At 28.1% G+C, this 18737-nt stretch overlaps 1 protein-coding gene across 1 annotated transcript in view; it reads right to left on the minus strand.

Annotated features, from left to right (window-relative positions):
• Positions 1–4668: 4668 nt before the first annotated feature.
• Positions 4669–18737, minus strand: part of LOC107439084 (gamma-aminobutyric acid receptor subunit beta-like) — a 60246-nt gene continuing 46177 nt past the window's right edge. Inside the window, exons 7-9 of the mRNA XM_016051560.3 lie at positions 10775–10927; positions 7878–8098; positions 4669–5679 (exon numbers count right to left, since the gene is read on the minus strand). Coding sequence (XP_015907046.1) covers positions 5314–5679; positions 7878–8098; positions 10775–10927 — 740 coding nt within the window. The 3' untranslated portion in view covers positions 4669–5313. The remainder of the gene's footprint in view (positions 5680–7877; positions 8099–10774; positions 10928–18737) is intronic.

Here is an 18737-nt window from a genome sequence, read left to right on the forward strand (position 1 = left end):
TTTGCTCGCATTTTAATCTTAATGAATAATCTTTATTAAAAAATTAGAGCGAAATCTGACAATAAGGAAATACCTTTGCTGAAAATAAAAACACTATCATAAGAGTGCTAATAAAATAAAATCATTTCTCTCGCTGAAGCGTTAATAATAAAAATCAAATGTTAGCATTGAGGCATAATTTATCTATTTGTTTTTTAATCGATATGACATGAACAGGATTGCATTGTATATCTTTATAGTTCTAAATTTTAAAGCTTCCAAATTCAAAGCTCTCGCTGTGTATATTTTATTTTTTGAATAAGATCACAACTGTAAATTCATTAGTTTATATGTATATATACATTTTTACATAAAAGTTTATTTTTAACAAATTATTTACATTTAGAGCTCTTTAACTATAAATAATTATACACTGAATAATAGAGATACCAGTTATAACAGTTTCATTGCTTTGAGCGCTCACTAATTATTGAACACTGTATTTATAAATTCATTTATTTTCATTCGTTAAGCTCTACAGCGGATTTACAGCAGTGTCAGTCAAATTATAAATGAGCAATTACTTTTTGTTTAACAGTGAATTTTTATTATTTCTTCTCCTATTATAGGAAATTAGAGTTCTTGACAACGCTCTTTTTCATTTAAAAATTTATATTAAAATATTTTATGTCATGATTAAGGATATTTTTACCTAACATTCAAATAACAAATAAGTTCGAAAAATGTTGAAATAACTGCTGTTAAATAATGTAAAAATATTGTACGTATTTACTGTGCGTTGTTTATTTTAAAATGTAAGACTTTGTGGAAATCTTAAAATTAATTTTAATGTATTTTGAATATAAGTTTAAACTACTCTCTAGCGAATTATGCTGGATTTTAATATTAGTTTAGGTTTCAAATAGTAATTGATGTACTTTTAACATGCATACTTTTCAAAATGTTTAGTCTTTAAAAACAATGTATTAAGCTGCGTAATTGCTATTACATACCTTAACATTGTGGTAGCGTCGTTCTAATAATTCCGTCACTTTTGATGTCCGGTTGACACACATTTTTTAAAAGATATTTTATAATTTTTCTTGTAGAAAGACAAATAGTACACACTTTCAAGAATAAAAAAAATCAAAGATGTGAGACATTAAAGAAAAAATTTTTTTTTAGAGAATTTAGCTAATAAATTGAAAATATAGTAACATAAAGCCTAATTTTGCCCGTTAATTTTTTTCCACAAACAAAACAAAGTAATTCGACTCTCTCATATTTTACACATATTTAATACTCTAATGACATTCTAAAACGGTGTGAAATAAAAATGCGTTATAATTTAGGTTTTTGCCTAACTCAATAAAGCTGTTCTGCAAACTGGTATTAAGATTCCTATCAAGCATTTGTTTAAATATTTTTTTAACCTACTGGTTCAGATTTTATATTTGGCATCATATATATATATATATATATATATATATATATTAGTATGTGTGTGTGTGTGTGTGTTTTAATAATTAACTTTACGATGGAGAAGACATTTTTGTTCAAATTGTTGGAAGACCACTAATATCTAATTATTCATCACTCTTATCTTACTTATTTTTACACTGTTCTGAAAAAAAAAATTTACTCATAATTTTCTCTTAAAACTCGTAATACTCTTAATTAATATTCTTAATTTTGAGCTTGTTTTCGATTTATTGATGATTTAATTATCTTTTATCTTCGGGATTATACATTTTGTTAAATAGTATTTACCCCAAGGAATCAACCTTGCTTCGTAATCATGAAGATTATATTAAATTTAATTTTTTGGATTTTCTTAAAAAGGAAGAAAATTCCTGCATTGCTGTTTTATACGACAAAGGAAATGATATTAAATATAATGTAAATGAACTAATTATGTGGAATTCTAATGTCTCTAAAAACATTTATTTAAATATTATTTTTAGTCAAATGAACAGAATTAAAATATATATATATATATATATATGGGTCATTCTCACGAAAACTGTCATTTTTCAGTTCATAAAATCCCAAAAAAGTAAAGTGAATAAAAAGCTCTGAAACTTTTTATATTAATAGAAATATGTAATGGCATTATAAAGAAAGTATATATCCTATAAATTATACTTAATATTTAAATTAATTAATTTTTTAAATAATTAATTTATAATTAATTAATTTATAATAATTAATAATTAATTAATTAATTTAATAAATAAATTAATTAATTTAATAAATTAATTTATTAATTTTTTAATTTATTTTTCAAATTAATTAATAAGTAAATTAATTATTTTCACTATTTAAAAAGTGAGGGAATGACACTAATAGTGAGGGAATGATATTTTATTTTAATACATGTTTTTATCTAAGTTACATCTACCTAAAGTTTGAAAATGATAACATACTAAGTATATCTAATATTTATTATAATTTAGTCTTATATATTTAATAGTTTTTACAGGTTTGGGAAATAAAATTGGCTGGCACGATTGAACAAAAAAAAATTTGATAATATACTCATCTTGAATCATTCCCTCACTTCAGCGTCATTCCCTCACTTTATACACTAGTGAGGGAATGACGAATTCAATAAAATTTAAAAATAACAGTTAGGCCTAATTAATTTCTGAAGTCAATCACATACAATTATATTCATACAAGAAAGCAACATATAATTATCCACTTTCTCGATGAAGTTGTATTTTATTTTACTCTAAAAAATGACATGAGGGAATGACAAATGTAAAAAATTTTACCTGGTTTGATTCATTCAAATTTATTCCACAGCAAAGCTTCTTTAAGTTGAAGATGGAAACATACTGCAATTTTGTTCTATGATGCCAGTTGTTAACTTCTGAAGTTTTTATTAAAATATTTTTATTCTAAGAAGATTGCAGGTGATAAGAACATTGTTGTGAGGGAATGACGCGAAACACTGGGGACAAAGTTTAAAATAGTGCTGTGTTAATATTTTTATCAGAAATTAAATTTAAAATTGATTTTCTGAATTCTATATTTCAGTATTCTGAAATAAAAAACACGAATTTGTAAAAAAAAAATTTTTATTTCAGAAACAATTTTTTTCTTTTTTTAAATCAGCAGTGGGGACAAGTGAGGGAATGACATATTGGTATATTTTAATTACCTAAAATAAATAAAAAATAAAAATTGATAATTTTGTTTTTATTCTTTTGTTAGCTTGCATTCTGAAGGACACTTTCCCTGAATTTTTTTTTTCGTAAGCTGTAAAACAAACATAAAATATACTGGGGACATGAAAATGACTGTTTTTGGGAGAATGACCCATATATATATATATATATATATATATATATTTACTTATGTATGTATACATGCAAGGAAGCAAGGTGATGGACGCGCAGAGAGTAGTGCTTGTAAAAATTCTTCGCAAGTTTTAATTAAAAGGATCTAACAATTCCCCAATCAAATATTTTCGTGATTGTATTTCTGCGTTATTATTTAAATATATCCATAATTTTAATTATAATTTTTAAAAAAATGTATATACGTATCTTTAAAATTATTTTTTCTAACCTTCCATATGGGTTCTAACTTTTCATGCATATATTAATTTGTGCAGATGATATTTTATCAGAAAAATAAAAACATACACAAAAAGGTGGTCCTCAACTATTAAATATACACTTCTGACGGATTTCAATTTTTGACCTTCAAAATATAACTATATTAGAGATAACCATAGTCTAGAAAAAATTTGATCCCAATTTTTTATTCTGGAAAGAAATCAAACATTTTGGTTCCTTATTTTAATTTCACTTCTGGAGTAAATAGTTAAAACTATAAGATTATGTTTTTAATATTTGAAGCTTTATTTTAAAGATGCAATATTAAAAAAAATCTTATTTTGAATACATGTTGATGGTAATAATTTAAATGATTTTAAACGTAATGTGATGCATTATACAGTATTTTAGGAAATTTACTAATAGATTTTGAAGTTGATAATTGTAGTTAAAAGCTCTTATTCTCTAATCGAACATAATATGATTTTTTAATGTTTATGATTTTCAAATCCTTAAAAACTTTTTACCGTACAAAATTATGATCTGGAAGATATAGTTTTAATAGTTTAGCCAGGTAACTTATCAAGAAATTGAGCACCGTCATGTAATTTCACAGTATTTTACATGCTCTCAAATTTCTTAGTTTAGAGCTTCAAATTACAAATATGTTGATTTGGTCAGTTATTCAGAATGTAGCGTGTTTTTTAACACCGTGCGCACGTTCTTCGTATTAAACCAGAGCAGTTTTTTTCCATCTTGATGCAACTTTTCCAAGCTTTTAAAACATTAAATATGATAACCAGAAGGCAAATTTTTCTAGGTTGACTCCGATTTGTAATACATTAAAACATCTTCCCTTGAAATAATTTTCATACTTATATATATGAAATACAAACAAAAGAATTGTCTCTTTTATGTGAATCAAACTTCATTGTAGAGTTTAGGAATTTTTCGTGAATGTTTTAAACTATGCCAAAAATGCTAACGCAATAGGTTGCATTCACTGGAGAGTTAGTTTTCCACTTATCTAATACTACAGCAGATGTTTTTTATTTATGACGAGATGAAAAGAAAACTAAAATTATTATTACGATATCAATATATGTATGGTCCAGAAACAATGTTTACAAAGCAGATCTTATTTTATTGGGTACCGTGTTCTTCTGGAATAAAAAAGTAACTCATTGGCTATTAATATGATATGCCACAGAGCTCCGAATGTTTCGTTAGAGTAACAAAAAGCAAACCTGTATCCTAAAGGAATAAAAAGTCTTTACTTTAGCAACAAAAACACTTTTAACAAGCTTTAGTCTTAATTGCTAAGAACACATCATATTTCTCCATGAATTGTACAAAGAGCTCAACTTGAGGAGCTACATCTGATTAATCATCATTTCGGTTTGCGCTACACTTATGAATATATTCAATTCTCTTCATTCAGAATGTATTAAAGAATTTAGTTAATTTTATAACGTTCCTAAACTTGCTTTTTAACTGCCTTTGACTACCAAGTAATATACTTGTTATGAATAACAGTTTTCGGAGAAAACTTCAAGCTTCGTAAAATTGAACGTTCTTCATACAACTCATTTTTTACAGTGTTAGCAAGTCAATGTAAGTACACAAACTAAAATCATTTATTCTGTTTGCAATTAATGTCCGACATTGATGCCAATAAATGGAGGTATACACGTTAACTTATCAAATACTTTCTTTGGAATGCAGAATAAAATTGTCTTGGTAAATTTATTTTTAAAAATGCCCGACTTCAGAATAAGTAGAAGCACCAATAGATGGCGTTAAAGATCAAATACGACACTGGAAATATAACCCGAGAATATTTGTCTATTTTGTTGACATCTTTGATTCGGGGAACGGAAGCCTTGAGGGCGTTGGCTCTCTTTTTTAAAGCTTGAATAACTTTTGGCTTTCGCCCGTATTCCATCCTACTTCGGCGCCCCAAGCCACTAGGAACTCTAGGGCTATAAGAAGTGCGTAAAGATAAGTTACTCAAGCGCAATGAGGGCGGAAATATGGCTTCCGTCTCACTAGTAGCATTACTCAGAGACTTCCTTTTCCGTAAACAAGGGATCGGGGACATTCTGACATCCTGGAGTTCTATTATTTCTTCATTCTGAAAAGAAAACGAATACATATAAAACATGCAACGTTTGAAAAACATCCATAAATACTTTTGTTGTAAGTCTAGCTATATATATTGAAGTGATTTATGATAAACTTTTTTCTTCAGAAACTTAAAACTTTTTTTTTCTCATTTGTTCTACTTGGTAAAACATATAAGATTAATTGAATGAACATGAAAAATAAATACTTAGTTTTCTATTAAAAAAATTCTCATTGCTAAAGTAAATGAATCCTGCCAGCAATATGTATGCCAAGTGCTAGGGTCTATTAATTTCTATTAAATTTTAAAACTATGAAACTTTTTGAAATCTTTCTGTAAGACAAATGCAATTTTATACTGTGATTTATATTTTTGCCGATTTTACTCCTTATTTTAGTTATTTAATTGGAATATGTTTAATGGTATATCAATCAATTATAAAAGTTTTAAAATTTACTATAATTTGCGCAATTGTAGAAAAATAATAAATTTTCATGAAAAAAACAAAATAAATTTTAAAATAAGTAATTCTTAAAAATAATTATCTCTTTTTAACTATGAAAAAAGGTTTGTTTTATTTTATTTATTTATTTTATTTATTTATTTAAGTATTTTTTTGTAAAGGAGTTTTTTTTATTTTCTCAAAGCAGTTAGGAAAAATTTGAAACAATCCATCGTGCATTTTTTTTTAAATGTAGTTTTTGAAATCGCAGTGAAAAATTATAAACTATCTATATTAAATGTATTGTTGAATAAAGTGTAATAACTTTTTCTTTATTGACCACAAATTCTCACTGGATGTAAAAGAATTTTTATGAAATTTTTCGATGAAATTTTAATAAGTAACTGAGTATTTATATAAAAAAGCTGAGTTGTTCTAAATTTGCAAAAAAAAATTCAAACATAATTTTTAATTATAATTTTTTTCCTTAAAAATATTGAGTTAATTCAAAAAAGTTTAATGTATTTGTTCATAGGCGTAACTTTTATTGACTTTCTTCCGAATGACTAACTTTACATTTTCGAATTTTTGGAAACTATAACGTTTAAAAGCTATTTTTTCAAAATTTAAACTATTGTATTAGTGACAGATAAAAAGTATCAGAGCTCACTATTAGCGAATATTTTGAAGCTAGAATCTTTATAAATTTGCTAGAATTTCTTGCTAATTTTATAATGCGTAGTAATTGCTTATAATGCGTAGTAGAATATAGTTAACCCTCTGAGCGTCAGTTCCGGATTTCTTCAAACTTTTAGTTGAAAACTACCCTGCATCAAAAATCTCTTTCTCCCATTTTATTCAATGGGAGAGTGGTGCGTAGTAGGGAAATTTCCGTGTAAGTTTCCCCTGGGGCTCAACGTTTGGAGGGTAAAAACAATTACATTTTAGGCCCTACGTATGATTAAAGTATAAGAGGGAGTACGAAAATAAGTTTGCCTTGTTATTTTCTTCTAGAAATCGAAGAATAATGGGGAAAGCAAAAAAACGGTTGAGCATGAAAGACACCATTTGGTATCGTTCGACAATAATCAGTTAAAGGTGCTCTCGCAGCGTCTGAAGAAAGTAGGGGCGAGCCTCTCAATCCAGTGCAGTATTGTTGCTCGTTGTTGAACTTTTAGTTGATTTGAACTGTCAATTCTACTAGGTACTGTTACACCCTGTCAAAATTAAAGGAGGCTACACGGAAAAAGAGGCCTAGATTTCTCACATCTGGCGTTCTGTAATCGAATGACAAGAGAGACCACATTCGGCAACAGCTTTTCAAAACCATATTGCAACTCTTAGTTTGGAGCGCCTCAACCATCCGCCACCCTGTTCTGATCTCACACTCAGTCACCTCTTTTAACGGCTTTGAAGAGAGATCTTTGATGCTGGCTCTTTGAAAAAATTCTCAAGTTACATAAGCCGTTCCACGCATTCACAAATGTTTTTTTTTTCTTCTGGTCTTTTTAAAACTTATAAAATGGTATGACAAATGTCTCAACGCAATTTGTAATCATTTAAAAAAATAAAGTTACCTCTTATCTTAGAAAATATTTCATTATATTTTCTGTCTTTCATACCCACCTCTGTCCTCAGCCGTTTAGGAGAAATAATTATCGGACTCCACTTTAGTATTCCAATTTAGAAAAGACCGATTTTATTATGTTATCAACATTATTAAGCTACATAAAAACAAGACACAGTGATGGAAAAGTTTACTTACTGGACAAACAACGTCATTTGCTTTATTTTCCTTTTTTGTTTTCTTTTTCGCTCTAGCTCCCCAATAAGTGTAATTTACAGCAGCATATTCTAAAAGTGCGGCGAATACAAATACAAAACACATCACTAGATATATATCGATGGCTTTGACGTATGAAATACGAGGCAGAGACGAGCGTACTCCTGTGCTAATTGTAGTCATGGTCAATACAGTGGTAATACCTAAAGTGAAAAAAGAATAAAGTAAAATAGAGTCCTTTAGCTTGATTTTATATATTTACTGAGTCATTAAAAGCTTCTAAAAAAGTCTGATCTATACTAGGCAGTCGCTGTACTTAGTTTGTTATTATTATTATTCTTTCAATACAATGTGAATGAATTAGAGAAAATAAAAACGCACCTAAACTTTTAAGATACCAGGAATTAATTTTGATTCCAAAATTAATGACCTATTCCGAAAGTTTCAAGCAATAAAAAATTTAATGTCGAAAATAAAGCTTAAAATTTTATTATTCAAGAAGGTTTTATGAGGTGTTTCAAAAAATATGACTTAAATAAAAAGATATTGTTCACTTGTTTTTAAATTGTAACTTTGTTTCATATGCGAAAGATATATATATATGTAAGGTATATAAATGCAAAATATGTAATTTATGTTGTTCATATTTTAAGAAAAATTTAGATCATATTTTTGTAGACGAAATAATCTTTATTTAAGACTACACCTAAATACAATATTGATAATATTTCATGAAAAAATAAACAGTTACATTTGTTGAAAGCAAAATTAAAAAACAGAGAAATTTACAGGCAGGATACCTGCTCATTTAGAGCATATTTCTATTTTGTTATGTCGTAGGTTTGTACTCAGTTAATTCTCTGCACGAGCAGCCTGGTTCTGGATGGAAACTAAATTATACGATTGAAACTCTTTAGACAAAATGCAATTTGTAACACAATTAAATATTTTTTTATTTAATTTATTTGTAGTTCAATTTTCAGCATTAGTTTACCGTACGCATAGTAATTTAAGCAAAGTTTAAACTACTTTTTTACTGCGTAAATGCAACATTCCCATGAAGATCATGAAAAATAAGAAAATAACCTTTAGTTAATGCTGTGCACTAATTACGTTAAATAAAAATGCCGGGTTATCAACCACTAAAAAAATACAATTACAATTCACTAGTATATAAGATATGTTAACTCGAGTCAATTGTTGGGGTACCCTTTGATGCATGAAGATCAATATTGTCGATAACTTCTCCCCCCAAAATGTTGTTTTTGTTACACTAAGAGAAGTTCCTTGAAAAAAAATTGTTAAATAACAGTTTATTAATTGTTATTTTACCGTATTCACACAAACAGTCAAATGACCGAAAATAAGATGCTACTGAAGCTGTTAACAGTATTGATCAGTTTATTAATTGCTTTTACCTAATACGGCAAAACAACCAGAATTGTGTCGCACCACCTAATGAAGCCATTTAGTTCTGATGATAGTTGTAAATGTTTAAAAAAATGTTTATTCATGATAATTGTAAATGTTTAAAAAAATGTTTATTCATGATAATTGTAACTGTTTAAAAAAACGTATAATTTCGTATTCATAGTTTCTTAACCATACTAGTAGTAAACAGCTTCCATGCCGTAAATGCAAAAAAAAATGTTCTTTATCGTAAACTTTACGGTTAATTAGATGGATCGTAATTGAAAATAGATACTGCCGATGATTTAACCAAAATTATAGAATGAAAGTACCAGAAAATCAACCAAGTTATAGCAAGAACTTATTTCGGAAAAAAGAACCAATGAATAGAGAGTTGGACTGAACAAGAGCAGTGTGACATGTATAGGTATGAATAAAAGAGTTAAAATAAGAAATAAAAATGCAACAAAAAGGAAACAAATAAAAAAAAAGATTACGAGAAATAGTTCAAAATTGCTGTGAACTTGATAAAAAGTATAATCCATTTCATTACCATACTTCGGAATACAAAATGATCCACTGAAATGAAAATTGCCATAATTCATATACACTCATGGACAAAAAAATTAGCGCATCAAGATGGAGTCGTCAAAATGGAACGAAATTTTACATACGTAATGACTACTTTGATGTAAGTAAATGATTAGAAAATCAAAGATTATCGTTTTTCTTTGATTTTCTAATCATTTACTTACATCAAAGTAATCATTACGTATGTAAAAATTTGTTTCATTTTGATGACTCCTTCTTGGTGCTCAAATTTTTTTTGTCTATGAGTGTATATTTCACACTCCGACGTAAGTCATTAATATTGCACAAGCCTTTAAATTGGTTGCGGCACAACGTTTAAACCCTCAGCATTTTAAGTTACCAAAAAAAGAGGATTGACAGTTTGTTGGCTTATGACGTACGGTCAGTGATGAGCTTTTAGTTGGCAAAAACCTGTCAGCTACATACTACATTCACAGGTAGATTTGTGAAGTTTATGAAGCTTCCTACAGGCACGCTGACAGGAAATTTTTCTACTCCATGACAATGGCTCTCTTTACAGCTCCGTCCTGAGCTTTAATTGAACTCTTTTGGTTGGGAGGTTTTGGACCACCCCTTAATACAGCGCTGACCTTGCGGTAAGTGATTTTCATCTTTTCCGATGCCTCAAACATCAATTTGGCGGCAATCAGTACAACGATGATGAAGACGTGAAAACTGTCGTGACCGCTTGGTTATCGAAACAGGCGGCAAATTACTATAAATAGGGTATTCTAGATCCAGTTGTAAGCTATGATAAGTGTTTAAGCAAACTTGGCAACTAGACTGAAAAAAGAGTAAATTATTTAGAATTAAAAAATAAATTTATATACAGAAATTGCATTTAGTTGTTGAAAATATTAATAAAAGACGATACTTACCAAGTGCCACTCTTGCTGATGTAGCTTCATGATTTATCCAAAATGAGACCCAAGACAGCATAACGATGAGAATGGACGGCAAATATGTTTGAAATATAAAATATCCAATATTTCTTTTCAGTTCAAAGCTCAGTGATAAACGTTGGTATGTCCCTAAAATTAATTTAGATTTTCATTATTAACAACAAACCTGCAAGTGTGAAGCTTAACGTGGGGGATGGATGCAGAATAATAAAATAAATTTAAAGAAAACACGTGTAATTTTATTTTAAATTCAAACACAGTTATAAATGGTAATATGATCCTGGAATGAAATAATTTTTTATTTGAACAAAGTACAGCTGTTTGAGATGAATAATATAATATTATATATATATATATATANCGAAATATGTACTAGGTTTAGTTAGTTATATATATATATATATATATATATATATAACTAAACCTAGTACATATTTCGGACATTTACCAAAGCTACTTTGTGATTGTCAACATTCCACGACGGAAATCAACAACCACCGGTTTCAGTCATTCAGAATAACACATATATGTATATTATTTAAATTTTCTGAAGAGACAAAATGACATCGCAACTATTCTTGCTGCTGACTTTGCGCCTGTCTATTTGAGCAAAAATAATGAAAAATATTGTGGGATTATGAAGATAATAACTTATATTTATCATATATAACTTATATATACCATAAAAGATAGTGTCGTATCAAAGTCTCTAAATGACAAGACCGCAGGATCAAATGCAGTAGACAAAACCACGAATAATACATAATCGAGGATTGTATGTCAGTCCTTATTGATATTTCAAAACAATATATATGAGATAAGAGTTCCAGAAAAATGATAAAGTAGAAACACGTTCTTTTACAAAGGATATACATTCACGTGCGAGTCATATCCCGGTATTCACTACACTGTTCTTATTTTAAGGTTATAGGCCATTGATTAGCTTAAACTCGCTTGGTAAAATGACCAAGAGAGAGTAAAAGATGTTAGAAACATAATTTGAGTCTCGTTATAAAGGTTTTTCATTTTTTCTCCTTGCTAAGAGAAAAAAAGAGTTGAAAAGAAAGAATAAACAAATGCAGGAGCACAAATGTTTTTTTTTTTAAATTATATATATTTTCTTACATTTACCTTTATAAGTAATTTTTAAATGCATTTTACACTAACTGACTTATCATTGAAGATTGAGAAAGACTGTTCATTGTATTCCTAGGATGTCTGAAAGAGTCCGTCTGGCCTTTCCAGGATAGTTAGTTGGTAAATAAATTAGACATCGAAAATCTTAAGAAATTAATAATAAATATATTAGTGACTTGATCATCAAAATTATGCAATATCTTATTTTATTTCATTAATATTTGATTAAAATATTTAATTAAACGGAACACTTAATTTTTTTATTATGCGTATGCATTAGTTTCCAAGATAATTGAGTTTCGTTTTCTTTATAAATAAAAATTAAAAAGATATGCAGAAACATTCTTGTTTTCTTAAGGAGACTTGTACCTACAAAAAGGTACCTTGCACACAACCTAATTGGGGTCATGGGGTACCTACTAAAATGCCTTTGGAGCCACTCTAACCCTTCCCGTTATCCTAGGTATTAGTTTCTATGTACACACTCCCATAAAGCTAGCTCATGAATGATTAAATAGGAACTTAAATTGGATCAAATTATAAATAAACGGAAAGGTTCAATACTTTCAACTAGTTATTTTTGAATTACAGAATAATAAAAAACGAGCGGGGCAAAAATTGCCTTTTTTCGAGTGTAAAACGTTGTAATAAATATTAATTTACAAAATTATTGGAAATTATACATATTTTAATAGTATTAAAATTGTATAAATAAATTATTATTTTAAAGTTTTCTTCATTTTTAAAAACTCTGTTTTTGCTTAAGGCAACATCATAAAATAGGATAAGCAGGTTCATAAAATTCTACTTTTACTCTACAAAAAACTTTTCATTATTTCGCTTTTAGAAAATAACTTATTTAAAAGATATAAGTTTTCGAAATAATATCATTAAGTTTAAATTATTTAAGTAGCTTTAACTCATTTAAATGCTCGTCCTTCTCTTTTCGATCAAGCTCTCATCTTCTCAGATTCCCAAGCTGCGATTCTGGCCATTGCCAACTTCTCTCAAGCCCCTAGCTCTTTGTCCATTGTGAAATGTAGATCTTTAATGACAGAAATGGGTGAAAAATATAAAACCTTACAATGGATCCCTTCCCACTGTGGTATCCCCGGCAACGAAAAAGCGGATGCACTGGCCGTTGCTTTGTTAATCAAGCCCCAAATAACTTGGTTAGCTGTAAGTCCACTTCATTAATGTTTAATCATGCAATTAAGACAACGCATATATCATTGCTAAAAGAACGGACGATAGAAAAATCGTGGAGAAATGACATCCTTAATCTCCCCGATTGCCTAAGAAGCAGTGCTGTAGCTGCCTTTCTGGATAATCCTCCTCTGCCGCAGTGGAGCGACGATGAACGCTGGGATTCAACTGTTCAGTTCTCACAAAGAACTGTATCTACTCCCGATACTGAGAGGCCAGAGATTTTTTGTTCAATTTAAATTTTGATTTAATTTTTGTGTTTGATGTTTTGGTTTTTTAATTTTGTATATTTCATCTCTTTCTGTATTTGTATTTCTCTTTTCTTTTGATCTCTGTACGGCGTTAGGATATTGTCTGTATCACCTGCTGCATTGGAAATAAAAAAATAAAAAAAAAGTTTAAATTATTTAAAAAAAATTTTTTTTATATAATTTTCGTCGATGTAATATGTTATAACTTTGACATGCATATTTCAAATAATCACTCTGACACATCGCAATAATTTCAAGTTTTTTTAAAAACATTATTTTACTTTAATGAAGAATAAAATATTTGGTTAAAACGAAATAAAATTCATATTCCTCATGTCAACACAAATTTTTTTTTGTTTTTATGGTCTAGAATTTAAAATTAAACGGAATTTAAACTAGAATTCTTATCCAGAAACAATTTCACTGAATAAAAAAGTTTAAAAAAAATAGTTTCAACAAAATAAATTAAGTAGGAAAGACCACGAATAAAAGGAAAAATTAATAAAAATCCGAAACTGAGAAGTGAGAATTTGAATAAAGAATTGTTTTTGATTTCACCTTCAGAAAAACTCTTTCATATTCGCATTCTAGTCAAAATCCATGACAACGTAAATAATTCTGTACTACTGAAATGTTTCTGTTCAATAAAACTCAAGACTAAAAGTATTCTGACTAATAATGAAAAGAAAAAGACGTACTTTTCTTTAAATAAAATAAGAGAAAGTGGTAATAAAGTATGACGTAAAAACTATGAAAGAAAAGAAATCGTTTATTTGAAATAAGCAACATCTTCAACTGCTCTGCAGATGCGAAGTTTATCCAGGAGTTATTAGTTTATTTTTACATTTTTATATTTAAGATTTAAGGGAGAAAGGAGACAGGGAAATGCGGTTGATAATGTGGTTTTTTTTAAAAAAAACAGTTTTAGGGCACATTTTTTAAGGATTGCAACAAAAACTTAATTTTTTTATTGAGTAAATCTCAGAGTTTTTCTTTAAAATAAGGACTGAAAATAAAATTTTTCATAACATTTTTTGACTTTTCTTATCAGTTTTATTATGCTGCTTTACACGAATTTAAAACAAATATTTTAATTTAGAAGTAAATTAATCTTAAACTATTTTAATTAATTTGTATTTTCGCAGCTATCACTATATAAATAGGCACCTAATGCAAAAATGAAGAGATGAAGAAGACTGAAAAATCATTAATTTAGCGGATTTCATCTAAGGGGGGTAAGCAACAGTTTCAACACTTATACTTTAAGGGTTGAAGCATAAAGTTTATTACTTATTGTGTAAATCTCTGATTTTTCCAAAACACAATGACAAAAAATATTTTTTTCGTAGTATTTTTTGACTTTGCTTATCAGTCAGCATTCTTGGCAGTTATTTAAAACAAATATTTTAATGTAGACATAAATATATTTTAAATATATTATTAATATATTACGCATTTTCATCACTATAATTGTGTAAATTGGCACCGTATGAAAAATTTTTGAAAAATTTTTATTTTTGCAAATAAAAATAATAAGATTTTTCAAAATGTCGTAGACCGTGAGAGGAAGACATTCCAAATAAATTTAGATCTGGCAATCCCAGCTCAAAAATATCTAAATAATAAAAAATCAAACTATAAATTCGTTTATAAAATCATAATAAGTGAACATTCTTAAACTCTTAAGCATCATTTTTTTCTAGTACTAAAGGTTAATTGGGGATTTAACGCATTTTAATAGTATTAGTAAAATAGGAGTTAAAAAATAGTAATCTACATCAAAATCCCGAAAGTGTTTTTTCTGATCATAAGTGAATTTAAGTTACCATACTACTATTACTATGTAAAAATGAGTTGCTGAAAATAAAAGCAAAAATGTGTCAAAATAACTCCGTATACTCGAATGAGATACAGCGAAATAAGTGAAATTAAAATTATTGATAACCTGATTAAGCTATTGCGACTATAATTACAACCCTAATTTTCCCCATTGCAATCATTTTTACCATTGAAATAGGTAATTAGTATGTGAAGGTGTGCCAATGGGGAGGAGCTATATTAAGCTTCCTAAGTGTTCCTGAACGAGGAACTATAGTGGATAGACCGTCCTGATGTGAACTCGAAGGTCTTTGCTTCGAACCCTCTTGGTAGCCAACGAATGTCTCTCTGACACCATTTTTGACATTATTAATTTATTCTTTTATATGAAATATCTATGGTAAAGCAAGTTCTGTAAATATGCTCAAAAGTTTTTGATTTGCATAGTTTATGAAATGCGTAAAATATTAAATTAAAAAAAGCGATGTTTATAGAGAGAACCTTTTGATTGCTACCTCTGATTATTTTTATGCCTGTTTTTTCCTTTCTTTTTAACCTCTTCCCTCTCACTCCCGTGAAATTTCCGGACTGGAGTGTTCAGTAGTAAAGCGCCAATAAGAATAAAATAATTCATTCCTTTTGCCCAGAAAACATTTTATTTCTCATTATACACCCAGATGTCAGTACCCGGATATTTTTTAAGGTAATTGTAGATAGTTAGCTTACTTTAAACTACATGTCAGCACTAATTAAATACGTGTATTTGACAAAATAGGCACTTTTATGACAGTTTTCTTTAAATTTAACTGATCGGTAAAAAAAGGAGAAAAAAAATTTATACTGTTTGACCACAAAATAAGATAACTGTGGCGCCAGGCATGGTGCGTAGGCGCCAAAAGAATCAACGGGATTACAAACACACGATCGGCAACCTTGGAACTGCCCCAGTATTTAAGAAGCTTCGAACTTTACTCAGTCTCTATCCCACACCGTCTTACTTAACTTTTATGTTTCTGTTTTTAGCTTGTTATGTTCAGTTGTTAAATAAATGTTTAAGTTTATTGTTGTCATAGTTGTCTTCAACTTAATATGAGAGGGTTCCTCCCCCTCATAACTAATATTTCTATTTCTATTTAATTAACATTAAAACATGTTAACAATAAATGGAGAAGGAAGAAAATTCTGTTAAAATTACCGTATTGAACGGCAATGACAATTCTGGTTTAAAAAAAGAAAAAACCTAATTCTAGTTAAACCAACCAAAATATGCGGTGTTAAAATCATTCATTTGGTAGTTTCTTTGTTCGTATGATAACGATTTAGGGGAAATTCTGGTTTTTAAAGTTGAAGTTTTTATTACCACATACTTAGTAAAAAATTCATATATATATATATATTTATATATATATTGAAAAACAGATGTCATTATAAGTTTTTCACAGTGGTATTTTTACCCTGCATAATTATTTTTGCTGCTAAACTTACAGTAATTTTTTTATAAATTACGACCTCTTTTTAACAAACAGTTTTTTTAACGCAGACTTAATTATCTAACAACTGGCGAGCATCATGGTAAAATCACTGGCGTAAAATCAATGGTATTCACTAATATTTATATAAGATGCAATCGTGATAATGAGCTTCGTGCTAATAATTATGTTTAATCAATAATATCAGTATGCAATTATTTACCACNCTTTCCGTTGTGAAAGAAATGATTTTGTTAAAAGTTTGAAACTTATTAAATATTTAAAATTATCAAATTTTTTAATCTAACATTTTTTTTAATTTTTAAGTATTTACTTAATATAGTTATTTTACTCTTTTCCGCTATGGTCTGATTTTAATTATTAATTAAGTAATAATTAATAGAACTATTTTTTTAATAAATATCTAGTCCTATTTTAAGTTGAAAGTTCAAAATAATACTTCTATCGAATATACTCAATAATTTTCTTCCTTTTATTGAAAGAAAAACTTTGAATAATATATGATAAGAAAATTTTGTCGCGAAAGAATTATTAGAAGTTCTCCGAATCATAAATTGTTCCAGAAATGTCGAGTTTATCCGAAAATAATTAGTTTCTTTTATTCTTGTTATTCGGTTGGAAAGAAAGAAAGTACAAACAAAAATTGATAGCGTGGGTGTTTTAAAAAAATAAAATTCGAACCTAAAGGAGATAATGCATCTTGAAGGAATAAAAATGAAATTTTATGTTAGCGATTCATACCAGAACTTTAGTCAGTTTTTATCATGCTTTTTAACGAGTATTTTTCGAAAGAAGTTTTGAATTAAGTTTTCAGGAGAGTAAATATATCTGGTAACTTTAAGATATATTTAATAATATATCTTACACTTTTTAAAACTTTGCCCATGAACTGTTCTGTGTTTTTATTTCTTTCTGAAAGATTAAAGCAATTATTTTTTAAAATTTCTAAGTTTGAAATAATATATTCATTTATTTTTCAAAAATTAAAATATCACTGAAATATCACTGAAAAATATCATAGAAATATTGATGATATCAATGATATTTCATTGATATAGTAATGATATTTCAATGATATCAAAAAATATCAGTAAAACCCAGAAACAAAAAGGAGATTTACTGGTGAAAAATTTGGACTATTTTCGGTTAATTGGAATAGTTTCGGTAGGACGGATAGTTTTAAATATATCATAATGATAACAAGAAAACATAATCTAGATTGAATACGGAAAACTCAAAATTAGAGTAATTAAATACGGAAGCTGAACAGTATAGATAGAATATTGTATAGTTTTTGTGAGTTTAATTATTGGGCTAACGTTTTTACCATTTAATTACCGGTTGAGATGATCGTATGATCTTATCCACCATATTAAGTCTCATGCATTCAAATGTCCAGCTGTTTCAATTTTCAATGAAAAAAAAAACTACTTTTACAGTTGAGTTAAAAAAATATAAAGCAAAGAAGGTTTTCCCAGAAAAATCTTTCTACTGAATTGCGAGATATGCATGTACTCTTAATGAAAACAATTGAAATAAATAAATAAAATAGTAAGAAAGAATTTTTGCCGTAAGACCTGGGAGTTTAGAAATAACAATTTTTGCATGTTGCCTAAATGAAATTCTTTGATACAAATTAACAAATAAATAATAACTGATAAATTAATAAGTAAATAATCACGTAAAAATTTTTTTCCGAAAACTCTGCCCGGTAAACCCTACACTGATGTTTTTTTAAGGTCAAGTGCCATTGCCCGGTATACATTTGCCCGATACTCCAAACACTGATGTTTCTTCTAATTTATCGTCAGTAAGTATTAAAATATAGAATAAATATAAATATATCAAATAAATATAATAATATCAACGAATAAATTAATATAAAATTGGATATAACAAATATTTCGGACATTCACCATAGCGACTATGTGATTGTTGACATTCACCGGTGAGAGTCGACATTCTCCTGATTTCGGTTATTCACCGTAACATCTCTCTCTCTCTCTCTCTCTCTCTCTCTCTCTCTATATATATATA

The sequence above is a fragment of the Parasteatoda tepidariorum genome, chromosome X1, assembly GCF_043381705.1.
Source record: "Parasteatoda tepidariorum isolate YZ-2023 chromosome X1, CAS_Ptep_4.0, whole genome shotgun sequence".
NCBI classification, from domain to species: Eukaryota; Metazoa; Arthropoda; class Arachnida; order Araneae; family Theridiidae; genus Parasteatoda; species Parasteatoda tepidariorum.